At 37.7% G+C, this 27,203-nt stretch overlaps 1 protein-coding gene across 5 annotated transcripts in view; it reads left to right on the top strand.

The window, feature by feature from the left end:
- The window catches only part of PIP5K1B (phosphatidylinositol-4-phosphate 5-kinase type 1 beta), an 82,388-nt gene extending 56,040 nt beyond the window's left edge, over nt 1–26,348 (top strand). For 3 of the 5 annotated variants that reach the window (XM_081321214.1, XM_081321212.1, XM_081321213.1), the window contains exons 8-16: nt 4,057–4,268; nt 5,810–5,893; nt 6,007–6,055; nt 7,007–7,091; nt 9,626–9,781; nt 10,464–10,608; nt 20,157–20,274; nt 23,224–23,275; nt 25,799–26,348. In XM_081321214.1, the coding sequence (XP_081177340.1) occupies nt 4,057–4,268; nt 5,810–5,893; nt 6,007–6,055; nt 7,007–7,091; nt 9,626–9,781; nt 10,464–10,608; nt 20,157–20,274; nt 23,224–23,275; nt 25,799–25,821 (924 nt within the window). In that variant the 3' untranslated portion in view covers nt 25,822–26,348. The remainder of the gene's footprint in view (nt 1–4,056; nt 4,269–5,809; nt 5,894–6,006; nt 6,056–7,006; nt 7,092–9,625; nt 9,782–10,463; nt 10,609–20,156; nt 20,275–23,223; nt 23,276–25,798) is intronic. The other 2 variants (XM_081321215.1, XM_081321216.1) reach the window with 2 other exon arrangements.
- The last annotated feature ends 855 nt before the right edge of the window (nt 26,349–27,203 follow it).

Raw genomic sequence — 27,203 nt, 5'->3', positions numbered from 1 at the left:
ATGTAGGGTGTAAATCATTGTGCTACTAGTAACATATAAAGAAAATATATCTTGTTTATTCACTTTTTCATTATATAGTGATCCCATAGAGCTCTTAGGTTCCATGTTGGAATTTAAATAGCAATAGATGGATTTCTGGAGATGCTGCCTTAATTTAGAAACGGGTCCCCAATCCCCGGTCCATGGACTGGCACTAGGCCACCGCATGCCAGAAACTGGGCCACGCAAGCAAAGCCCCATCTGTGGGATGCAGGCAGCATGTGAAACCATGCCCCCACTGAGCTGCAGAAAAGCCTGTCTTCACAGAATCGATCCCTGGTGCCCAAAAGTTTGGGGGGGGCGCTGATTTAGAGGAAGTATTCTCTTTTATTAACAAGGTAATAATTGCAAACTCTGAGAATCTTGACAAAACTAGTTATCATCATTAGAGATTCATGTTGTTTGGTGAAAGGTCTTTCTAATTTTGGATGACATTTGCTGCTGTTGGTGTTTCCAATACTTTTATAACATGACCCTGGCCATATATCATTGTATATTTTCTCTTAATGATATTTTCCTATTCGTCCTAACGCTAACCCCATGATCGTCTTGAAAATTATCTCTGGACAGTTGGAAATCTTCCCAGTTAGAATGGACTACATAATGACATTCAGAGGGCTGTGGAGAATGCTTTGAAATAAGGTGTTATGTAGCACCATGCAAAAACTGATTTACAAATTAGTCTATAAAAATTACAAGCTTACAAACTTTTTATTTCTAATTGATGTGTCATTCTTAAAATAATTAGGACTGAAGTTGAAGACCACTTAGAAATGGCAATTGGCCTAGAACACAGCAGCCCACTGCTGAATTGACTTGTGTTGCCATAATAATATTACACTACTGTTGCAGGATCTGCATTGGTGGCTTGATGAATTTCAAATTGCTGGCTTTGATTAACAAGCTTTTTAAGACTTGGCATCTAGTGCCTTCAGGACTGTCTTCTCCAACCAGAGTTGACTCATCTAATGCAATATTTGTGAGAATAGCTTCTGGTTGATGCCCATGGTTTCATAAGATTGCTTTCTAGTAGGAACAGTAATGACTGTACAGGTAGTCCTTGACTTACAATCATTCGTTCATGACAATTCAAAGTTACAGTGTCACAGAATGAAGGGACTTACTATTTAACTCCATAATTACGACGTTTTACAGCCCCTACAGTCATGTGATCAAAATTTGAGCCTTAGTAGTCTGGCCTCACTTAAGACCACAGGAGTGCTTCAGCTACCTCCACTCACCTTTCTCCCTCTCAGCTATGTCCTTTGTGGGCCCCTTGCACTCCTGGCCTTGGCTGTCCCCTTTGTCCTGTTGCTGACCAAGCGTGCCTGGCCTGGCCCTTTGCAAAGTAGCTGCTGCTGCTGCAAGAGGCTTTATTCCTCAGGTTATGTGTAGCCATTTCCTCACAAGCCTTAGAGAATATGTCCTCACATCATCTGCAGCTTTCTTGCAAAGGACCGGGTCAGGCACACCTCGTCAGCAGCAGGACCAAGAAGATGGTGAAGGTTTGCTGGCGCAGTAGAGTGCAATGTGGTAGGAGCCTCAGAGTGCATGGTGGTGAGGGTGACTGTGTCTAGGACCGGGGTGTTTGTGACTTCCCAGGACAGCAAGAAGCTGGGTTGGACTGGGGCTGCACTCTGTACTAAGCTGTAGCTCAGGGGCTTCTTGCAACACTCCAGAGCTGCAACTCTCCAGTAAACCCCTTCGTGCTGTGGCGCTAGCCTGGCCGTGCACTGGGCTTCACATTGCACTGTGATTCAGGGGCTTCTCGCAGCTTCAGGGCGGCAGTACGCCAAAAAGCTCCTGGGCCACACTGTACTCTTTCCTTGGCCTTTCCCTGTGCTTGCATCCATGCGTTCTGCACATTCTTTCCTTCATCTCCTTAGCTTGTGGTGCACTGAAACCCCCGCCCCCCACAACTTACGTGTGGCCTGTACCAGAGACCACCCAGGTCTTCCCGCGCTCCCTTGCAACACCTCCACTCCTTACCTGGGACTCCCTTCGCTTCCTGCTTAGTGACCCATTCATCAATTGCAGTGGCAATAGGGACTGTTGATGGCTGAGTGACGTTGGACACATGACTTTACAACCACATTGCTTAGTGACAGAAATTCCCATCCCAATTATGGTCGGAACTTGAGGATTACCTGTAGTGTTTCGGAATAGCCTCCTTTTGAGGCTAGATTATGCTCCTCTGTTATAACTTTCTGGGAGCTAGTTAACACTAAATCAGTCTGATGGGTTTTAGGGAATTAATTGGGATGTTGCCATTGTATGGGTGATTTTACTTCTATTTTCTAATTTTGTATTGATTTACTATGGGTGTTTTAATTGTTATGTTATATATTTTATTGTTCCACTAACCACTGACAGTTCTTGAGATACAAGGATATCAGTCTGTAAATGAGTAATAGAAGAACAGATTACTTTCTCTCTGCTGTTGCTCACCATTCTGTGGTGTAATTGATAATCTCTTTCTCTGTATATAAAGCCTGAAGATGTGTGAATGTGTGATCCAGCTCTCATATTATTTTCCCCCTCCCCCTTCCTATCAAGTTTCCAAATTTATTCATCTCTCATTCAGAATTTTGGAATTTTATTTATGTCTTGTGCTTGAGATACAAAATTATGCGGATTTTATCTGGAGAATTGGTTTTCAAGTTGGGGAAAAAATAGGCAAAAGATTAGGATAGACAGGAATGAAATTCCAATTTATAATAATTTATTCCAAATTATTAGTAAATAGCAATCAAGTAATTATTATATGGAGTACAAAGAAAAGTAAAAGATTCCTTTTCAGCCTACATTTTTTTAAACCAGGACTTCCAATATTTGGTCATTTTCTATACTTTAAATTGGGTTCTAATAATAGGAAATGCATACACCACAAAAACTACTACCTTTATTCTGATGTGTCACCTCTTTCATTCCACTTATATATCATTTTTGATCCCACCCTATGGGAGAATGAGGTCAAATTCTCTTTTCATTAATATTCTAAGTATTAAAGGGAAGAGAAAAAGCAATTATGTCTCAAACCCTGAAGCAATTTTGTATCAGCAGGAAACTTAATATGCAGATTTTTGTTTCATAGTAGATTTAATTGATTATACCAACCCTACCTCTCAAAAGATGTTGAAAAAGAAATAAGATAATGGTTCCTTTCCAAAAAACTACAGTTAATATCCAAGCCAAATACTGTGTTATAAAACAATTTTTTTCAGACTTTTGAACTTCTGTATTCTGCTTTTGAAATTTAGGGGTGATTAAAAAACAAATTCTGAGAGCTCAAAACATATTGCAAATAACTATCTGAAAAATATTGCATATATTTTTGTCACTTCCATGACAGAAACATGAAATATCTGTGATCTCCTTAAATGGGTCTTCAAACTTGGCCCTTTTATGACTTGTGGACTTAACTCTCAAAATTCCTCAGCCAGCGTGCCTGGCTGAAGAATTTTGGGAGTTGAAGTCCACAAGTCATAAAAGGGCCAAGTTTGAAGAGCCCTGCCTTAAAGTAATATATTTTACAGTAAAATTGTATTTATTACTGCATTGTGTGCTTTATATTGAATTTATTTATTTTAAAGGGTTATAAATTTCATCATTTTATGTTAAATAGCATACAGTTTAGAATGGAGCCCCACTTACTCCACTAGTCACCTGCTTCCAGTTTGACACAGAGCTACTGTGTGTTTGTTCAGTCAGCTGTGTATCTTTCTAATTGCAGTGTAAGGCACCCCACATTTTGCCACCTTCACTTTTAGAACTTGTGTGCTTAAGGGTATATAAAGCAAGAAAGCTGGGGTGTTTTTTTTAAACATGGAAGAAATCCTATTTATTCTGAGTCTGGAAAAAGAATAGTACTTAAATTTAGATATGATCATTTTTATTTGGGATATCAAATTACAGTAATTAATTCTCTCTCTATTCAATATGTTTCATTTATCTTTCTTGTAAACTCTTCTGCCCTTTGCAACATAACAGATTTCAGTCTAAAACATCTGATCCTAGGTGCTGGAAAGCTTTAAAATCATGGATTATAGTTTGTTGCTTGGCATCCACATCTTGGACAGTTCAGCAAAAGAGAGAGAAGGGGAGTTTTCTCAAAACACCTCTGATTCCAAGCGCCCGGGAGGACAAAGAGTTCTTTATTCAACTGCTATGGAATCCATTCAAGGTCCAGGAAAATCAGGGGACTGTGTCATCACAGAAAATACCAATACGTAAGTCTCTCAAAACCAGCCCTTTGAAAACAAAAAGTTACTGGATGTTAATACAACCCAGGTGGCTAAAAAGGCCCAACAGAGGCTTCACTTTCTCAGGGTCTTGCGGAGAACAACAGCTAATGACCCTCTTTTACCGGTCTACTATAGAGAGCGTCCTCTCGTATGGTATTGTGGTTTGGTATGCTGGTCTGACAGCCGCGGATAGGAAAGTATTACAGAGGGTGGTGAGTACAGCACAAGACATTGTGGGCTGTCCCCTGACACCACTGGATGACATCGCCAGGGTTCGTTGCCTTGGAGGAGCCTTGGTGGAGCAGTGGGCTAATGCCTCCTTAAGTAACACCAGCTGCCTGCAATTAGTGCAAGTTCACATCCCACCAGGCTCAAGGTTGACTCAGCCTTCCATCCTTCCAAGGTAGGTAAAATGAGGACCCAGATTGTTGGGGGCAATAAGCTGACTTTGTAAAAATGCTGCTTGGGGGGGCCCGAAAGCCCTAATAAGCAGGCATATACATAGAATGAAGGCTATTGCTAAGCACATTGATTTGTGCTTCTTAGATTTTAAGCCGCCCTGAGTCTTCGGGATTAAAAAAAAAGAGTGAGGAAAATTCTCAGGGATGACTCACACCCTGGTTGGTACCTCTTTACTCTCCTACCATCAGGTAGGAGATATAGGAGTATAGCCAGCCGCACCAACAGGCTGAAAAACAGCTTTTATCCGTGGGCTGTTAGACTTTTGAATGGGAAATAATTTTTATAAACTTTATGCAGAATTGACTTGCGAGGCCGGTGTGTGGGTGCGATTAGTTCACATGGTGTAATAAGATGGAGGTTTGTTCTCACTGTGAGTTGGGGGGTGGGAGCACGAAGGGAGGCTCAGCTAATCTCAATGCATACATCTTTGTACTTTGACAATAAAGGTTCGTTCACATTTTACATTTTTCTTCTGTTCTGTGTACTACACTTAAAAGTGGGTCAGACCATCCTTCAGTTGACGAACAATAAAAGATAAAAGTCAAATGGACTTTTTTAAAAAAAAAAACAAATGTTGCACGTGTACTGCTAAGAAGTATAGTACAGAGCAGATCACTTTAGCCTCTGACATAATTGCTGGCAAAGTGTCAGGATCCCAGATAATTAGACCATGGGCTCTTAGTTCATCACCACTCCATCCCTCCATGAAAGTGTTGGGGGCTACAAAGCGATTGATTTATCTATGTACTTTATGTATACAAAATCACAGAAATACAACCTTAAATGTCTAGTATTATTAGAGCTGTGGCACAGCTGTTTGAAAAAGGAATACACCAGGGGAAGGCATAATCTTAATTGTCAGACATGGAGGAAAGTAATAAAACTGAAGACGAAAAGAGACGTGCTTAAATCCATTTTTGACAATCGTATAGCCCCTACCGTATGGTGCAAGCTTTTTCACTACATATATTAAGAAGGTCGTTTTTAGCTGTTAATATATTTCTATGGTTACTTTAGAAAAGAGGCCTTGCAATGACTTGCTGTTATTTTGTTGTTTCTGTCAGAATGGGAGGCATTCCAGCTAAAAGCTACAGAGGAGAAAAACTGCTGCTATTTATGGGCATAATTGATATCTTGCAGTCTTACAGGTAAATTTAAAACAATATTCGTTGCTTTCTATGCCAGGATTTAGTTAAAGTGGTATTATTGCAAGGAGTGGGATAATTGTTTATTAAACTTTTTGTTGGTATATCGTCATCAGGTTAATAAAGAAGTTGGAGCATTCTTGGAAAGCCCTCGTTTATGATGGGGTAAGTCATTTCAATGGTTTTTAGAATTATGTCAGTTGTTCAGGCGGAAAACTCCTTTTTTTGCCTCTATTTAGCAATAAGAGCTGCATCTATTTTGTGCATAGAGCTTTGCCATCTCTAAACATCTATATCTAGAATGTCTTTTTATTTTGGGTGTGTCAGAAAATAACAGGAGAAAACAGAACAATAAAGTTGAAAGGGACCTTTGAGGTCTTCTAGTCCAACCCCCTGCTCAAGCAGGAGACCCTATACCAGGGGTGTCAAACTCAATTTCACTGAGGGCCGCATCAGCATTGCGGTTGCGCTCAGGGGGCCGGGTGGGTGTGGGCGTGGCCTACTGGGTGGGCGTGGCTAGAGTGCGTGTGGCCTACTGGGTGGGCGTGGCCAGCTCTACATCGTTCGCATCAAGGGTGCCTATGGGGGCCTGGGCAGGAGTGGGACAGATCTGAGGGTCTCTGGCAGGAGGAGGGTCTCTGGGCCAGGGCCAAGGCAGTGGGGGCCGTTCCCTCACTGTTTCCAGGATGGCTTCGCGGTCCACATGAAACCACTTCGCGGGCCGGATCTGGCCCCCGGGCCTTGTGTTTGACATGTCTGCCCTATACCATTTCAGACAAATGGCTGTCCAGTCTCTTCTTAAAAACCTCCAGTAATGGAGCACCCACAACTTCTGGAAAAAAGCCACTTTAGTAACTTTCTAGGGTTTACTGAATGTTTGTTTGTTTGTTTATGATTGAAGAAAATATCCTTCAAATTGCTTTTGTAATTTTTTTTTAAAAAATGGCTGCAGTAAGTATTATGCTACTTAATAAATTAATAGTATGCTAAAATTTGCCAGTGAAAAGTCAACAGTGAAAAGAAAACACTAAATTTTAGCTTCATGTTCTGTTGTTCTTTAGATTATAAATCCTCTCCTCTTTTCATACTGACAAAGGTTTTTTTGTTTCTTTGTAGGATACAGTTTCAGTCCACCGACCAAGTTTTTATGCTGACAGGTTTTTAAAGTTTATGAGTACCAGAGTATTCAAAAAAAATCAGAGTAGGTACCATCATATTATGAATTAACTAAAGCCACTCTTAACATTATCTTGTTTTCTAGAGGGCCCCCACTTGCGTGATTACTTAATCTCTGAGGTTGGACTGTCAGTACAGAATAAAATACAAGTACTACAGGCCGATGTAGTAAACTGCTGCTATGGCCGTTGGCAAAAAGCCTCTGATGTTGGCTTGGAAACTCCTGTTTGCTTGTTGCAAGATAAAACAGACTTGGATTAGATGGAGCTTTGTTCTGATTAACAGGTTCCTAAATTATATACTTAAGTTCCAGATGATGATGCTTTCTGTTGCTCAAGTTTATAATTTCAAATTTGTAATTGTGTAAGCCTTAGGAGGGCAGTTCTGGATTATTAAACTGTTCAGGACCACTGAAAATTCTTCCATGAATTTTCAAGACTTGGAGAAAACCAGGAGCTAATTAGAGTTGGTCTTCTGGACAGTAGGTAAACAGAGATGTTTCAACAAATAATTGCCCAGCTACTGAACAGATCAAAATAAAACTCAGCCACTTCAGCAGAGGTGCTTATGGGTTACAAATAAAATTTCCTTTTTGAAAGACCTGTGGATCAAAACTGGGTGATGAAAACTGGAATGAAAGGAAGCATGCATCCAAGCTGATGTCATCAACTGAATGATATGTATAAATGTTTTGGGGGAAGTCAGTTCACCCGATGGAACACACTGGAACTCTAGAATTCCTCCAAGTCACTGAAGATACATAATTTTAAGTAGTTGGACTACACACAGTCCCTTATATCTTGATTGCAGTATTTTGCAGTTGTATTTTCTGTAGCATTCAGATTATACCATTTTGAAAGTTTATGGGTAGAGCAATTAATAGCTTGTAAACCAATTTACAAATCTTGCAAAAAATAGATGCTTATAATAGATACAGATATAGATGCTTATAATATTCAATGTAAGAGATATTATAAAATATGGAAAACATTTTTGATTGCCTTTGAGGTTGTTTACACACTGCACTGCATACAAGACGCTATAAGAATTATCCTTAAATTCTAATAGATCCCTGTGTTACTCCATGATGATTATGTGATGATATGGGCAGATATTATTCTAGTCAGACTGATGCGGAAAATAATCTTGTTCATGCCATATCTCTGTCCAGTCCCTTTAATGGAGGAACATTGCTTTTGAACTTAGCCTTTCTTCATTCAGCAGGAGATGAAGGTTGCCTGGGGTAGAGGTTGGCCTCAATGTCTTGGACTACTGTAACGCTCTCTACATGGGGCTGCCCTTGAAGACCACTCGGAGGCTTCAACTGGTGCAGAATGCGGCCGCGCGAGTTGTAATGGGGGTTTCCCGATACTCCCATGTAACACCTCTACTCCGTGAGCTGCATTGGCTTCCGGTTGCCCTCCGGGTGAAATTCAAGGTGCTGGTTATCACCTATAAAGCCCTACATGGCCTGGGTCCGGGATATCTGAGGGAACACCTGCTGCCGGCATCAAATGCCCTTCGCCCAGTGCGCTCCCACAGGGAGGGTCTGCTCAGGGTCCCGCCGGTAAGAGACTGCCGGCGGGTGACACCCAGGGATAGGGCCTTCTCGGTGGGAGCGCCTGCCCTCTGGAACCAGCTGCCGGTGGAGCTGAGAACTGCCCCCGACCTTCGATCATTCCGCCGGGGCCTGAAGACCTGGCTCTTCGAGCTCTCGGGCCCAGACTGAGGAGGAATTTTTAATTTGGGGTTCTTTTTAACTGACTACAGGGTTAATTTAATATTTTTTAATTTGGTTCTTAATTTTTGTATTTTGGATTTTTAATTCCCTGTAAACCGCCCTGAGTCCTCAGGGAATAGGGCGGTATATAAATATAACTAAATAAATAAATAAAATAAATATACCTTAACATTCATTGGGCCACTCTATCCAGAGAAGCTGCACTGGTCAACCTTGTCAACTAGTACAGATCTTTAGATGCAGATAACATTTCCTATTTACACAGGAAATAGGAACAGATGAATCCTTAAATCTCATGATAGAAAAGAATATTGTAGTGACTCACATTAAATTACACACTGAAGTTCTTAAATCATTTTGGCTATCCCAAAAAGTGAACTAAGATTGAATTTTACTTTGGATTATACTTTGAATCTGTTTTTTTCCCTTACAACATTATGTGCAAAAAGTTTTTTTGTCTGTACTGCCATAAAGTTGTTTCTCTTGTCCCAGATACAAAAATTGAACAAATGCTATTCATTGTTATAACTTATACTTAGCCTCTTAGTAACTCCTTGCCATTTAAAAGCTGAGTTCAAGTTTTATTAACCTATAACTAAAAGCTGCTGTTTCTCAGATTTATACTGGCACATACTGTGGATTTTTTCTGAAGACAAATGATTGTGTCATATTTATGATAAAGGCAGTTATTTGAGTAATCAGTTCAAGCCTCTTTTGGGACATTCAGGGAAAGGAAGTATTTGCATAATAATGGAAAGTTGGATATAAAAACAATCTATGTTTACATTACTTTCATTATCTCCCTTCTAAAACCCCAGTTTTGAAGTCATCTCCTTCCAAGAAACGATGCAATTCTATTGCTGCTCTAAAAGCTACATCACAAGAATATGTGTCAGTAGTTAGCCAAGACTGGAAAGATGAAAAGCATGATTTACTCACAGAAGGACAAAGTTACTGTAGCCTTGATGAAGAAGGTAATTTTCAGTAGAATAAGATGCTCTAGATTCCAAAGCTAGCATTCTTTGCCAAAAGGAAAAAGTGATAGTTTTAGAACAGGGGTGCGCATTCTGGTATTCCAGAAGAATAGTAAATAACAAAACTCCCTAATTCCCTGCATATGGACCTCCAAACTCCCTTCAAAAGCTGTCAGATTGATTTTAAGACTTCTGAAAAATAATATTAATTGTATTTAATTATATTTGCATTTAATCAAATTACATTAAATTCAGCTTTTAGGCTAGACTTGCACAGTGCTCTCAAATGAGCCCCCTGCTATTAAACTCAAATGCAATCCTTGACCTGAAATAATTGTACACTTCTCATTTAAACAAATGGGAAAAATGTTTTAAGCTTTTCTGAAGGTAATAGATAATAATAGCAGATTACCTAACCCCCCCCAACTTAATATGCATTATCTTAATGCACTGAAAATCAAGATCTTTGGTTCAAAGGCAGAATGCAATAAGGGATTTAAAAGAAGAAAGGCACACCCAGCCACAATATTCATCCATAACTTTATAAACCCCTATTTAATGAAGCTGTGGATGGTCACACAAACACAGCCTTTCGGTATCTCGTTTGTGTGTTTTCACGGCAAGCAAGCCCTTGATTTTTACATACACTAATTTGACTTTTTTCCCCTTTTTTCATGTACAGTATTAGCCTCCCGACATCATCCAGATTTAGTGCCAAGCACTGCATCTCTGTTTGAAGCCGCTTCTTTAGCAACCACAATTTCTTCCTCTTCTCTCTACGTAGATGACCCTTATCAGCATGATGGAACTAGGTTTTATTCTAACAGGTAACCTGAATATTCAGTTTTTACTACACTATGGAAGGATGGTTAAGTTTCTTCTCACCTTGCCAGGATCCCAATCAAATTACAGGTAGTCCTTGATTTACAACCATTGGTTTAGTGCCCATTTGAAGTGACCTATGACTATTTTTCACATTTATGACCATTGCAGCATCCCCATGGTCACGTGTTCAAAATTTGACTGCTTGGCAATTGGCATGTATTTATGACGGCTGCAGTGTCCCTTTGCTGTCTTCTGAACAGCAAAGACAATGGGGAAGCCAAATTCCCTTAACAACCATTTTACTATCATAACAACTGCAGTGATTCACTTAACAACTGTGGGGTTGTAAAGTAAGGCAAAACTCAGCAACTTAGCAACAGAAATTTTGAGCTCAGTTGTGTTCTTAAATCGAGAACTACCTCTAGCTCTCATACTTCTCTCCTAACAATCTAGACTAGACTGGAAACAGTTAATCCAAAGAATTGGTCTCTCAGAATCTGATTAATAGTTTTTATTAAAGGTCTAAGGTTACAAGTCAAACATTCTAGCAAGCACTACTCTTTCAGATGACAAATTTTTAAGCAATCTATTGCTGCAAAACTGATTTGTTGTTTTTTTTTGTGCATTCTAGGGGCAAATGAGATGAGGCATGTCTGTTTTGGTAATGTTGTAGAATATGTATCTGCTGATAGTTTTGGTAATAGCTGCTAGATTTTATTCTCACACCGGCTTTTTAAACTCTCTAGCACCTCAATCAGTGCAGATGTTGGTCCTTTCTGGGCTATTTGGAACATTATTTAAACTAAGCCCCACAAGTTCAAGATATTTTTTTCCCAAATAAGTGTGCATAGCGTTGCAGCCTATGTTTTATTTTGCACCCTGTATTGGTTAGTATCGAGTTCCCATTTTTTTCCTCCCCCATCTAGCTGTTGTGCAAAGGGCTTCAGAAATCCCCTAAACTGAAACTTAAATTTAGCTGTTATTTTCAGAATAGAAAATAATTTTTTTAAAAAAAAAAAGACTTGATTGTGTAAATTCTGCTTGGAAATCAAGAACATTTTGCTTCATGCTTTTCCTGTTCTATCGTGTGGTCCACTGGTTGAAATGTTTAAACATTTTGGTATTTCTTGAAGTAACTGAAGACTCAGTTATCCATTTTTCCCTCTTTTCAATTTAGCTGAAGGTAATTAGAAAGTTTTGGTGTCTCACGTCAGGGTCATCTTCAGTGACTTGAAACCTAGTAAGCGGCTATGTATCCCTATTGAGAGATGAGTTAACATCAGTGCAAATCTTTAGCTGCTTTCATTTAAACTTGTTCTTCTAAATGCAGCGAGAATTTCTGGAAAGCTGCTTTTGAAAAGAAACAACAGTGTTAGTTTTGGATAAGGAAAAGTGGTCCAAATAAATGTTAGATATTAAACTATATTGTTGACTTTAAAGTGAAACTGTCTTCTACTACATAATATATTACCAACATAAAATAAACTATATATAGTTAAACTGTTCTGAAGAGGCTTGGTAAGGAATAAAAACTTATCTTATCTTATCTACATAACTGAAACTTGTTTGCCTTATCTTACCATTTTTTCTGAAAAAGAGGTCAACTCAAGGCAACAAACATCATACAAACTTCTGTTTCCTTTCTCAAAGTGGACATCTTGGTTGGTTGTTTTCACAATCAGAAATACTTTTCTTTTGTATAAAGATGGTGGTGACATTCTGCCATCTACGGTAGGCAGAAACGTGGAATAATTATAATAATTCTCATCTGTTGCCTCTGTTAGTTAAAGCTGTCGTTTTTAATTAAATAAAAGTAGAAATCAGAAGTGGCATATAAAGAGAGAAGAGTGGTGCAATGGCTCAGTAGGGCTTGTCAGCGCCACATGGTGAGGTGAGTTCCCGTTACTTGCCCCAGCTCCCGACAACCTAGCAGTTCAAAAGCTTGCAAATGCGAGTGGATTTGGTGCGAAGATAACAGTGTTGTGGCCTGATGTCAGGCTGGCCACATGACCACGGAAACATCTTTGGGCAGGGCTGGCTCAGTGGCCTAGACACGGAGATGAGCACCACCCCCTGAAGTTGGCTAAGACTAGCAGAGGACTCCTTTACCTTTTACCTATATAAAGAGAGAATCCTTTGTTTTGTACCTCCATGGCTATTCTGACTATGAAAACTAGAAAGTAAATTCATTAGTAGAAGGCAGGAGATCTTGGCTTGCAATTATTACTGTACTTCCCGTAGCATGAACAGGGTCTCTATAACAGCTACTGTGGGGGTTTCATTGCTGACAGCAAGCTGAGATATGACAGCCAAGCAAAATGCTCAGAAAAGATATTCACACATTTGGGAGGGCTAGATGCAACATTTCACCTTCGACTGGGGGCTTGCTTCAATATCACCGTAGGTGACAGAACCAAGGGAGCTGATTTAATCTGGAAAACTGAAATACTTGGCCTTGTTTATTATGGGAATAGGAAGCCCATAGGATATTCCCAGTCTGCAGACTACATTGGAAATAAAAACAGTATTTCCATACTATTGCCAAGATCACAACTTCGGAACCTCCATGTAATCACAAGAATAATTATTTTGCATTCCAAAAAGCGAAAAGTTCTAACCAAATACCAGTTGAGCTTATTTCTAAGCTTGTTGCTCTGGAATCTTGCTATTTTGTGGGTTCTTACAGAAATTCCTGCATATAAAAGGAATGAATCTATGAATAAGTCATAACGCCACTTTAGCACTCTTGTTGCCAAGCTTAAAGATTTGTAAAGTTATTTTTTTCATTACAAAAGAACAAAAGTTGGTGTTAGATTTTAATTACCTTCTCCAGGAATTATGCAACAGTTGTTTTTTATATTAGTTTAGTTCTATAATACACTTGGTATAAAATCCCGCATATGTATTTTCTGTGGAATTACTGAAGCAAATCTTCTTAACATTTCTCCGTGATACTCTTTGTTAACTCTGTGTATTACATTAGGAATTCTTCAATGCAATTCTAACTTTCAAGGTGCAAAAATTCCATTTTAATATGCAAAACCTGCACAGGTATGAATGTGCATCCGATTTGAACAAAATCCAAATATAAAACCACAAAGCCTCAGACAATTGAATCTTGAAAAAGCAAAGCAAATGAGCAGTTTCTAAAATTTCAGATCTATAACAATGATTTGTGTTGCTGTCATCTGGAGAGAGGGGTAAAAAGAAGCTACCTCCTGAAAATTCCGGATTTGCTTATTCCCACAGGCAATATCTTTGATGATGTTTGTTAGGGGAAGAATTGTCCTTCACCCTACATTTCTAGAGGCTCAAGTTTATTTCCCAGCTTTTATGACTAACTTGAACAGTTCTGTGCATACTACCATCAGTTGTCACATAGACATTCATGAAGATTCAAAAAGTAGAAAAAGCAAAGCTATGTCTTGGATCCAAAGTCAAACAAGCCCAAACTTGTACAGTTCCACCCAAAGTGTGTCTGTCTAGCCAAAGTGGGGATGCAGAATTATTTTCTCCTGCCCCTACACACTCCTAAGGGGATTATAAAGTCAAAGAACTTGATAAATGCTGATGCATTTATTTTTCTCTGGCTCCACATTGATTTTCACAGTGTGGGAAGGTTCTGCAGTATTCTTAGTGCTTAAAAAGGTTTGATACCACTATTAACTGATAAACAATAGAAATTCTTGCAACTTAACCAATGTTTTATCATTTTCAGTTAAAACCATAATTTTTTAAATAGAAAATTTTAGAAATGTTAAATATACAATTATTAAGTTTGAAAAAATGTATAATGAATGCTCAGATACTTTGAATAAAAGGATAATTGCTGCAATCAGTTGCTCATTCTAGATAGTTTTGTGTAGATTCTCAAATTTGTCAACGGGGCATCAAGAGAATGCTTATGCTAACTGTTCTGGACCAGTTCTTGATACGAGGAATGCCAAACTAGCAATGTAGAACACAGGTGTCAAGCTCGCCGCATCATGTGATGTGTCATGATGAGCAACATAGAACTTGGGAAGTAGTCTCACCTTTGTAGTTCAGGCTAGTATTGCTTGGAGTAGTCAGTATCTAGTGTCCCTAATAAACATCAATAATGCAGACATGCTTCTGCCCTAACCTACATTTGGTAACACAAAAGAACCTCTAATTGCAATCCATTTTGTTCCAATGTAGAGAAGAATATATTACTTCTGATAAAACTGCAATGCTCTGCAGAAGAATAATAGAAACATAAATGTAAATTCATAGCTATAGGCTGTTCCAATGTTAAAAGAAACCTTGTTACTATATGTTTGTGTGTAGAATTCTCCATATGAAGACCCATGATTTTATAATGCAGGATTCTGCAGACAGTATTTGTATGAATAGCCCGCATTTTTATTGATGTTGCAGCGCAGTTTTACTTACCATAGCAACTTCTCAATATTCCTTGCATGCTGAAGTATATAAATAACTTAATAGGACTTTTGTATGGCTTTTTTGTAGCTGACAATATATCATGCTTACATAGGAAGGGTTTTATTAAGCAAAGATTCAATATTCTTGGGACAAAAAATTGTTACAAAATTGGGTATTAAAGACTCAGTGTTAGCAACAGTTAATCTTCCACCAGGTTATTTACATCATATTAGACTAAAACCACTGAAGGATAGATAAGTGTTTTGTGCATTTATCTTTATTAGGTATCAATTTAAGGGGGAAATATAGTGTGTTGTATTTTCTATGTGCAATATGCAACTGTGTGTTTGAGATGCTTCTAAAAGTCCATAATTGCAACAAAATATATCTTCATGATTTCTAAATATGATTGTGGAGAGAGATTGTACCTGAATTTAGGTAACTTTTGCAAAAGATAGGCACACAAGAAGTTATTCTAAGGGGAATAGATAGATTTTAGATGTTACTAAAATGGTTTTGACTGAAGAGCACCATCTATACCACAAAACTGTGTTAAGTTTATTGGAAAGCAAGTAATTATTTTCTGCAAGGAAGCATGCGGTTATTTTCAGGGCCGTGTTCTTCATCCTTCTTTCTACTCTTATGGTTTATTCTTTGTTCCTTCATCATTATAGCATCCGGTTTCTTTGTAGAGTCAGCATGGGAGATGATCAAAGCCACATGAGGCAAGAAAGCGACACTAATTTGAAACTAGGTGCCAGTACAATGGTGCCCTTGAGAACGAGTGAGATCAAGATAGGTGGATGGTTTTAAAACGAGTGCCAAAAAGTCATTTGAAGAGGGAGGTGCTTTCAGCAGAAAAATATTTCCCAAACCCTCTGATTTTATACTTCCTTCATTTCAGCAGAACATCAAAGTTTTCTGGGAAAACCAATTACTAGCAAGCTATTGTCAGGAAGAAAAGTAAGCATTTCTCTGAAATAAAAATAATAACCTTGGAAGAGCCAATTGACATTAGTGTAGAATTAGTATCTTGTCTCAGCCATGTCCTGAAAATATACATGGGTATTTTGTTAATTAAACTGAACTGAATTGGATGGATTTGATAAGAAATGTAAGAACCAATAGTAATTTATGTCTTGCCATAATGTGCAAGATTTATTTGTGTGGTGTAATGGAATATATATTTACATGATGGGACGGAATTCACACTAATTTACCATGCAAATTTAAATTCTGTAATTGAACTCTGTGAACATGTCTGCTATAGATAATAACGCCTAGATATTATCCATTGGTTTTTTTTTATCTCATTTGGCATCCTTATAATTCATCTACAGTATTTTGATCTCACTTGTTCTCAAAAGAAACAGCATAGTGGCTCCTAAGTTCAAATTAGTTTACTTTCTCACCTCACATGGCTTTCATCATGATCTTATCTAATCCTACCAAAAAAAAAAAGTAAAGGGAGTCTCTGCATATTTTACTCCGCTAGTTCTTGCCAACTATAGGGTGCAGTGCTCATCTCCATTTCAAGGCCTTTGAGCCAGTGCTGTCTGAAGACATTTCCGCTGTCTTGTGGCCAGCATGACATCACGGAGCGCTATTACCTCCCCACAAAAGTGGTACCTATTTATCTATTCACATTTGCATGCTTTTGAATTGCTAGGTGGGCAGGAGCTGTGGCAAGGACGTGAGCTCACCCCATTGCGTGGCGCTCAGATCTCAAGTCTGGGGGGTTGGCTTTCCATCCAACAAGCTCATTTTAACCACTGAGCCACTGTGCTTCCCTCCTCCTACAAAGGAGTACAACCAATTTCTCTTGGAAATGTATTTCCAGACTTACTAAGCATACTATTTAAAATAAGGAACCAATAATAATTGCAATTCAAATTAAGAATATCTATCATTTATATCTTTTGACTATGTCCATGTGATAAACTAAATACACTTGACTTTAAGAATTAATTTTGATCAATGTATGCTTGGAATAGACAGAAGGTCATGGCGAATAGCAGTGCTAAAATCCTGTGAGTCTTCCAAATCTAGATAGGCAGGTACTGGCAACTCAAGCAGACATTGTGGTACTAGACAAGGACTAGAAGATAGCGATGGTGATAGATGTAACCGTGCCAAATGACAGCAACATCAGGAACAACCAGTATGAGAAATTGGAGAAATACCAGGGTCTGAAGGACAAATTAAAGGAGATGTGGAAAGTAAAGGCCAAAGTGTTCCCAGTGGTTGTAGAACACTCGGAGCTCTGATTCCTAAGCTGGAAGAATGACTTCCAACAGATCCCAAAGGGAACATCAGAGCTCTTTGCCCGGAAGAGGGAAGTGCTAGGAACAGCTAAGATGCTGAACCCGCAAACTCCCAAGCCTATGGTAGAGCACCCGAGATTGAGAAAGATACATACAACCCATAGGGCCATTTTAAAAATAGCTTCATATCTCCCTTAACGGTGAGATGGCTATTTAATTTATTCATAACATATTGAGTTTCTTAATGGAGCTTTTTAGGAGGAAATTTACAAATGACTTTAAAGGTAAAGATTCCCCTGCACATGCGTGCTAGTCGTTTCCAACTCTAGGGGCCGGTGCTCATCTCCGTTTCAAAGCCAAAGAACCAGCGCTTGTCCGAGGACATCTCCGTGGTCATGTGACCAACATGACGACGCCAAAGGTGCACGGAACGCTGTTACCTTCCCACCGTAGTGGGAAGTAACAAATGACTTTAGGATTCTTGAAATAGAAATTCCTATTTGGATTGATCATCACCTTTAAAGCTACACATAGCAGAATATAGGATATAACCAGCTACAGCATCAAATCTGCCCATCCAGTTTAATCATCTAGAGCAAGGGTAGGCAACCTTGGCACTTTTATGACTCGTGGACTTCAACTCCCAGAATTCCTGAGCCAGCTGCTGGGTCAGGAATTCTGAGAGTTGAAGTCCACGAGTCATAAAAGAGCCAAGGTTGCCTACCCCTGATCTAGAGAATGTCTATTGAGAATTCCCCGCCTTCTTGTGATAAGTGGATGTAGATAAGATAAGAAATATGTGCAGTCCCCATTGGGGCTTTACTTCGATGGATTTTGACTACGTTTTTTGATTGAAGATATCTATCATAAGCTTTGGTTTGGGTTTTATTGCCAAGATTATGTTTTTCTTTTTTGTTTGTTTTAGTATTCACTCATAGCCTTTGGGGATTGGGACAAATTATAATAATTGTTAAATAAAAGTTTTTTAAAAGGTCCAGCACTGTGTAGTTTTTAAGAATGAATTAGAACTGTGAAGGCCCACTCTGAGGATTTTTTTGAGTGATCCTAAGTAACTTAGGATGAGTCTTTAGCTTTTAGGCTAACCTATTTCAAATAATTGTTGTATGGAAAAATGTGGAGAAAAGAGAGCTGTGGCTTCTTTGGGGTAAAAGTGGGATAAGAAGAAATGAATATAACTGCTTATGATGATGCCATAATTAAGGTGGGACTGATTACATTCCCCTAACCCTTTTTAGGACATGTCTAGGGTATTAGGAAGCTAATGAATAAATAATCTGAAGTACCTAAAACCAATAATTCACAATAAACTTAAAAGGCCAACATTTATAGACAAGACATCCAGCAGAGAGCAGCTGAAAAAGCTAAATCTTCAACAAACAAGGGCAAATCAGAAACATGGCTGGTGGAAGGCAAGCAATATCTCTAGCAAAGCCTATCTGGATAATGGTTTCTAAAGCCCACTTGTGCCACAGTTGTTAGCTTTTACCCCTGGGAAAGTAAAAAACTTTAGCCATGCCCTGGATCATTGGATTTGAGCCTATGAACCCTAACTTTCTTAAGGCATGGTTGAAGCTTTGGTCTGCTCTAGTGATGTGTACATGAATAAGAATCTTGCTTAAGCCACAATAATTTATCTGTGAAGTCAAACTTGTCTTGTGGATATAGAACTGCCTGAACTGCCTTCGTGTTCATTCATAAGTGTGTATATATTACGTTACTTCCCTTCCTATTTTGATAGAAGGATAACTACTATACAGCCTTTAGGATTTATGGAAATGTTACTGTTTATTTTTCTTTCTTTGAATTACTAATGGTTCTAAAATCTGTGCGAAAACACATGAATAAACTCTTTAATGTTACAGATTATTTAGTCACAGCTGTAATAATATATTTATAGCATGAGATGAATAAAACAGGAAAAGCCACAACATATCACTCACTCTGGAACCTGGCTCATTCTGTGGGTGTATCAGGTTTTGCTTTTCCTGTTTCTAAATAACCATAATAAATTAACAGCTCCTAGGTTGTGTGTGGATGTTGTGTGTATAAACAGACGAAGAATGTAGAAATACCTTTAGGCTGATGACTTCTGGAAATCATGGTGTATAAATACATTACATTTATTTATGACACTGCCAACAACAATGTATACATGACCAGTTTTTCCCTAATGTAATGTTGGGAAGTTGTTTTTGTAGCATTAGAATATAATGAGGATATATAATTAAGTGGAGGTTTTTTATTGTCCAAAGGAATATTTCTATTGTTCCTGTTAATTATTTTAATATAATGCATGCTAGGAACATATAGCAAAATCACAATTCAGAAGATTGTGTTTCTAGAGAAAGCGCTTGAGAACAGGTCAGCAGCACTCATAGAAATCTTCATAGCCACAATTGTATATTGCTAATCTCCTAGCATTCTTCTGCCTAGGGCAGGGGTAGGCAACCTCGGCTCTTTTATGACTCATGGACTTCAACTCCCAGAATTCCTGAGTCAGCTGACTCAGGAATTCTGGGAGTTGAAGTCCACGAGTCATAAAAGAGCCGAGGTTGCCTACCCCTGGCCTAGGGTCATCCCATAGCAAGTAGAGGTTTCTTCTTATGATCTTTCCTTCATGCCCTTCATAACTTTTCATCTCCTCCAAGTAGCAGCCAGGGTATTGTAGCTTTGAGGCCTGGCAAGTTACTGGATGCCAAAGGGCTTGGTCTTTGATTAAGTAATATTTTGGTAGAGTTGCATGGCAACCCAGCATTAACCAGAGCTTGAACAAATATGTAGAAAGCTCTTTAGTAGGCCAGGAAAGGCCAAAACAGTTCTTCATTTTATGAGTGTTCATCGTATCTTCTTTTCTCATCCAGTAAAGGGTTGCCTTCAAGTTCAACATTCACTTTAGAAGACAGTGCCATCTGCTTGACTTCAGAACAGAGCACGGTGGAAACTGAGACTGATAATGCCTCTGTCCTGGATGTATATTTAGTAAGTTGTCCAATCATGTTAGTAGTGTTTTGATTACATTTTTAAAGCATTTATTTTATTTATTTATTTTTATTTTAATCCCATTTATATCCCGCCCTTCTCCGAAGACTCAGGGCGGCTTACAATTTAAAGCACAAATCAATGTGCTTAGCAATTTATGTTTCAACTTAACTCTGAATCGTCATGTGCTGTAATCTGCTCATAGTATGGTGTAAATATTTCATTCCTATTTCATCCCATAATCTAGAAAATGTAAAGTATTTGCCAAGCTATCTCTTTATATTTTTACAGCATTGATAATGTAGGATGCTCTAATTTTGAGGACCTCCATACATAATGTTGACACCCTTGTTTGATAGTGGATTTATTTTTAGTTCAGGAAATGGTTTTCAAGTAGAGCATTAGAGTTTTGCAGAACCATGGGTGAATCCATTTTCCACAAGTGGGAACTCTCAGTTTATCCCACTACCCAATTCTTGTCTCCCAAGCACTTCTGAGTCTTTGCATTTCAAGGATCTCACTAATGAAGATGACCATGGGCCATCTGGGAAGTGACCGGTGGGGGTGGGGGGTGGGGTAATCTTTTCATCTCTTGTAGTGTGATGGAACTAGCAGATTGGTTATTCTTACAGATTATTCTGTTAATTTCCAAGAGTCTTTCATTTCCACTTGCATATTCATTAAAATAGATCATGTTTGGGAAAACTACGACCTCAAGAGTAAGTCTTTCTTGACATTAATAATTATACAGTATTTTAAGAAATAAAATATACCTTTTTGGGGGGGGGGGAAATACAGATTTTAGGGAAGAGAAACCTGTTAGGAATACTGTAATGCCAGAGTAGCTTCCGGCAACTGCCTGTGTCAGCACTGCCTCTATATTCAACATGGCAGATGTCAGGACACTTGAATCCATTTTTAATTTTTATTAACCATAACGGTTTCCTGCAGGGGAACTATAAAAAGATAGCCTATACCATACAATGAGCGTCTCTGCATTTGCGGAGCGGCAGAGGTAGAGGACCTGGCTCACATCCTATTTGACTGTTGTCTGTATAAGAGGGTGAGAGACAGGTATCTTGGTCTATATACCAAACGAATGACCCATTGGGATCCCCATATCAAAATAACTTGCCTTATGTCCGGCCAGAACTTGAAAATAACATTCAACGTAGCACAGTATTTAAACAAAATGATCCGGTTAAGATCTGCATATGTGGGACTGATTGGGGTAGATTGTAAGGGCGACTCCGAAATATAATGTTATCATATTTTATCTATATCTTAAATTTGTATTTTATTACTATTTCAACTTAAATTGTATTTTAATTCCATTTTAAATTGTATTTTATCAAATTCCATTTTGGATTGCTTTTATCAAGTTTTGGTGACGGTTTGTTGCTGGAACTTTGTACTTTGATATGGCCCAAGGGCTAATCAATAAAGTTGTTGTTGCTAGTTATAAAAAGATAGCATAATGCAGACCTCTGCTCAGGAAGTTTTCTTTAATGTTCTAGTTTTGACTGATTGTAGCTACCCTACTCAGAATAAATACAGTTTGTTACTTAGCTGCAAATCCATTCTATCAGCTGCTTTAGTTCGGGACTTCTCTTATTTTGTGTGTGTGTGTGCTTGTGTGTGTGTGTGCGCGCGCGCGCGCGCGAAACTGAGTAAAAGCATTTCTTGTTTGTTGTATGAGAAAGAGAAGGTCCAAGTAATAGTATATTTTTATGTTGATATGCACTGAAAGGCCTATGTTGATACTTCGTTGTTTCATCCTGAGAAGCAAACTCAATAGTTTGTGTGAGTTTCTTACTTTGGAGACTAAACACAGCAGCCTCTTCTTGAGTGAGAGTTTGTAGCAAAGCAACAAAAACTGGAAATCACCAATAAGCAGTCTTTGTTTTTGCTCTTTTGTCCCAGTGTTAGCATTCATATACACAGGCACCCTAGTTACTCTGAATGAAAAGCTTGATCCGAGCAGCCAAGATTCTGTTAGAAATCTCTGCTTTCATTTTAAAGTAAAACATTATCCTAAGATGATTTAGTATCTTTTTATTTTGACTATCTGAGTGCATGAATACAAAATAACTCACAATAAATTCAAGGCGTACAGTAGTAGAGAAAGAACGTGAAGTAAAAAAGCTGGAGAAAACAAGTCAAAAATTCAATGCCATTAGATATGTGTGGCCAAACAGAAACTCAGGGCCTTTTTATCAAGTTCTGTCATCTTCGGCTGTGATATGCATCACTACTGGAAATATTGATAAACTAAATAATGAGTAGTTTTCGAATAGAGCTTATTCCTGGCTTGTTCTTGGTGGGATAAGGTCAATTCATGCATGTGTTAAATCTAACAATTTCATTGCAAGTATAGAATAATTCAGTTATAATTATAACAATCATTCTCTTTATCAGTTATTTTTCAAGATTAAAATTAGCATTGCAGCTATTTCGTTAAGTGAATATTATAATGCTGTTGCCAAAACTAGAACCTTCTAGGTCTTCAAAGAAACAGTAAACAAGTTTCATGTTATCTTTCAAAACACAATGCTGCCACCTATTGTTGATAAAATAGCATAGGCATCTTTTATTTGACTTGACATGTCATTCGTGTACAGGTAGGTACAAAACGTCTAACTTACTGTTTGCCCGGGGAGTTCCCGACAAAGCAATAATGTACTGCTATTTATCCCAATGGTCAGTTTCATAAGTTCAGTTTTTTAAAAAAATATTTTTAAATTGTAAATGTAACTGCACTACAGGTAGTCCTCAGGTTACGACCACAATTTAGCCCAAAATTTATGTTGTTAAGTGAAACATTTGTTAAGTGAGCTTGCCTCATTTTACGACTTTTCTTGCCCCAGTCGTTAAGTGAATCATTGCATTTTTACGTAAATAACATGGTTGTTAAGTGAATCTGGATTCCCCATTGTCTTTGCTTGTCAGAAGGTCGCAAAAACTGATCACATGACCGCAGGACACTGCAACCGTCATAAATGTGAGTCAATTTTCAATCATCTGAATGTAAATCAGGGGAAGCTACAACGGCCGTAAATGTGAAAAACGGTCGTAAGTCACTTTTTCAGTGCCGCTGTAACTTTGAATGGGCACTGAATGAACTGTTGTAAGTCGAGGACTACCTGTATTTAAGTGCATGGTTGTTCTCCGTAAATCTTTTTATATCTTTTAAACATGAAACAGTTGCCTGTTTTATATTTAAACGGGGCAAAATATGGGTTATAAATATAATTCCCAGTTTTCAAGCATTAATTACCAACATGATCTGCTAGATTTATAAGCTACTAACACAATTCCAGCTATCTTGGCCTTCAAATAATTAATAGGTGATATAAAAGTAAGAACTCCAACCCTAAACAACCTCAGTAACAACAGCATAATACATAAATCTATTAAAGCTAGGTGCCCCTAAAAATGTAGAATTCTATTAATGTTAATTATATAGCCATCAGCAATATAAATAAGGGAATAGATTGGCGAAGCTATCAGTACCCTTTGAGTTGTGCACAGTGCACATCTAACTAATAAGGCCTTAGATTTGAACAGTAAAACAGCTTCATTTCCTTTCGGATATAATAAGAAAATTCTCTCTTTGTCTAATTCCTTTCCTTGCCCATTAATATATACATTCTCACTCAGGGCTTTCCAGGTTTCATTCCTTTTTCCTTTATGTATACACTTTAGCTTCACAATCTCCAGGAAATGCTGAGATAAAAAATATAGATTGAGATGCATTTTCTGATATGTATCTCAGCAGCCTCTCTAAGATAGAAAGGCTCTTTAGATATATCTATAATACTGAACTGATTTTTTTAAAAGACATTTAAAATATTGATACCTGACTTTGAATATCTGAGTTTGCAATACAGTGTATTGTGCATTACTTGAAGGATACTGATAGCTTCTCCAATCTATTCAGTACTTCCATTGCTAATGGGTGTATAATTAACTTAAGCACAGTTCTCTATTTTTAGGGGCTTTATGAAGTGGCTTTTATAGATTTATGTATTGTGTTGGTTTTTAGAAGTTTTAATTGTTGATTGGGAGCCACCCAGAGTTCAGCATAAGATGGGCAGCTATATAAATTTATTTAAATAAATAGAATATTTTTAACCTCTCCCATGTGTTAGGGATGCATTTTCTGTGAATTGTACTACCACATATCTGAAGGATGCCAGGCTGGGAAGGGTTTTTCTAGTGTATTGAGTATCACAATACTGCTATTCATGTGTAGTTAGTAAATAATCTGTTATGTAGTAGTATCATCAATATCTCATGTATTATCTAATTATGCTGCACATTATGTACTATATGACTCATGCCAGGAACCATGAACGGTTACCGACATTTTCAGTATACCGTAATTGAGTACAATTTATAGTTGCTGGGTACTTTTTTTTTTGAGCAGCATTAGATTTCTAACATGCTTCCCAACATTTACTTTTCTGTTAATGTGGAAGGCTATAAAAATAGCTTGATGGGGTTTTGGGTGGAGGTGTTGTTTTGTTGTTTGTGTTAGTTTGTAAGCTATTTTTTTACATAACATTTTAAATAGCATCACAATTTTTTAACAAATACTAGAAGTCTGTGCAAAATTTAATTTAAAGCTGAATATGTTAATATAGTTCATACCAATGTGACAAAATTAATGTGAAGTCATATAGTAAGCTTTGTCTAAGGCTAAGCAGAAGAGAAACATTGATATTGTTAAAAATGGAGAAGAACCACCTTGGAAGCCAGACTTTCTAGTGGTTTTAATTTTGATGGTACAGGTGATACTATATTGTGGTCCCACAACCAGTCCTCCCAGGTGTAAGGCAGTACTGTCCTTCAACTCAAAGATACTACTACTTTCTGAAATACACAAACATGTTTTTCTAATAAAGAGTATCACATGAAGAAAGAGAGATATCTCATCATTTTGATATTGAGTGATTTTTGTTTTCTACCAAAAATATTTAGCAGGCATATAGGCAGCATGTTTTTATTTTATTATTAGTATACATTTTTGTTTCTAAAGATTGAATATAGGGCAAGATCATTTATTATAGGAAGCCTTTTTTTTCCAGTGTGTGTCCCCTTATGTACTGCAGATTTGGTCATGTAACAGAATTGGAACGCCAACTGAAAAAGAGTGAGCAATAAGGAAAAAAAAGGAAGGCAAATATACATATAATTGGGAACAGAGCATAAAAACATCCCAAATATCATTATTGTGCCAGTGGAGAGTCAGTTTTAACTGCCAAAGTATTACTCAAAAATTAGTTTCTAATGTGTACCATTTTGTGTTTTTAGAAGAAGAAGAATAGATTGCAGCAGGTAGCTGTCATTAATGTATAATAAATATACAGTATTAAAACATGGTGTGGTTACTATAGAAAAGCTGATCTATAACTATCTTAGGACAAAAAAAACAGTGCACAAAGGCAGCAAAACATTTTAGGCCTTACACGTGTAAGAAAATGGATTTGTTCTTTTGTAAAATGTTTTCTTTTTTTTACAGTAACGGAAGATGAAAGAAAATGAGCATATTTTAATAAATGCACTTTCTGCACTCCAGATTTTGAGGAAAGTTTTTGTTAAGCCTGGTAAACAAAGTCTTAATCATCAGAGCTCTACAGAAATCATCAAACGGCTCATGAACTATAGACATCTCACCCTAGACTCAGCAGATGAAATGGGAAACATTCCACAATTAATCATGGCCTGCTGTTGCCTGCTCAACTGTGAAGCCTTGCCTCTTCCATCCTTTTAGCTTCTACTTCTACTTTCCTATTGTCTTTTTAGGACTTGAAGGTGGTATTTTCATTTGCATGTATTCAGTGAACATGGACAAAAATATCTAATCCACCTTTCCTATTTAAAGAGCCATCTTCACGGTGGTGACTATTCTATAAATCAATTCTGCTTTTCTCCCCTTCCCCCAGAATTATGATTGTTCATCTGTTAATTTCATACAAGAGTTAGTATGTCTGCACATAACTTTATGGAAACTATCTTCTATAAAGAAATTTTCACTGTTTATTAGTGAAATAAAGAAGCTATTTATAACAAAGCCTTATGTTGTGTACATATATTGTCTTTGAAATATTTGTGATTAGATATATTGCTTGTAAAGGATAAATTACATAATTTATTTAGTATATTCTACTGTAAACTATAGTTTTATTGACAAATAAAGTATTTTGTTCTCAAAATAAATATTGCTGAAAGTCTTTAAACTTAATGGATGTCTTATTTGTATCAAATTCCATTTTTTAGACTGCTATGGTACATTAAATGGGATGAGAGGGGAATTTATGTAATCTGTTTTTTACACAGAATATGATTGCAAAGTGGAATGCTAAACCAAAATAAATAATATTTCATGTTTTATTTCTCATGGAGAAGCCAATATGTAATTGACATTCCATTTGAGGAAATAATAGTGTCATGTTTCCGACGTATGGGCTTTTCAAGTGACTCTGAGGCATTGTTTACCTTAAAAGTCCTTTATTAGCCTAATACACCTGCAAATGCTTGCTCGAAGGGAGCTGGAATCTGAAATCTCCGCCCCTTGCACAATATATTAAAACACATTTCTCCACCTTTCTAATTTTGTCATTAATCATATTCTCCAATTAATTTAAAGAATCAGTTTCCCTTCCGTTAGAAAACCCACCAAGGTCTTCTCTAGTTAGAGATGGCCTTGAAAGGTGCAATCCTACTCGTCCCCCCTCCCAACCTTAAACTAAAGTTCTTAAAGCAATACACAAGTTTAAGATATGAAATGGCTACTTCTTCATCTCTTGTCAAGCAACATTTGATGTTAGCAGCATTGACATCCACCCCCTCTTACAAACAAGACAGATCCTGTAATGTAAACAAAACACAAGTTAGGAACTGGCTTTTGGTTTGTTGGAGTGTTT

The sequence above is a fragment of the Vipera berus genome, assembly GCF_964194415.1.
Source record: "Vipera berus genome assembly, chromosome: 2".
Classification (NCBI taxonomy): domain Eukaryota; kingdom Metazoa; phylum Chordata; class Lepidosauria; order Squamata; family Viperidae; genus Vipera; species Vipera berus.
This window is presented reverse-complemented; position numbering and strand designations above follow the sequence as displayed.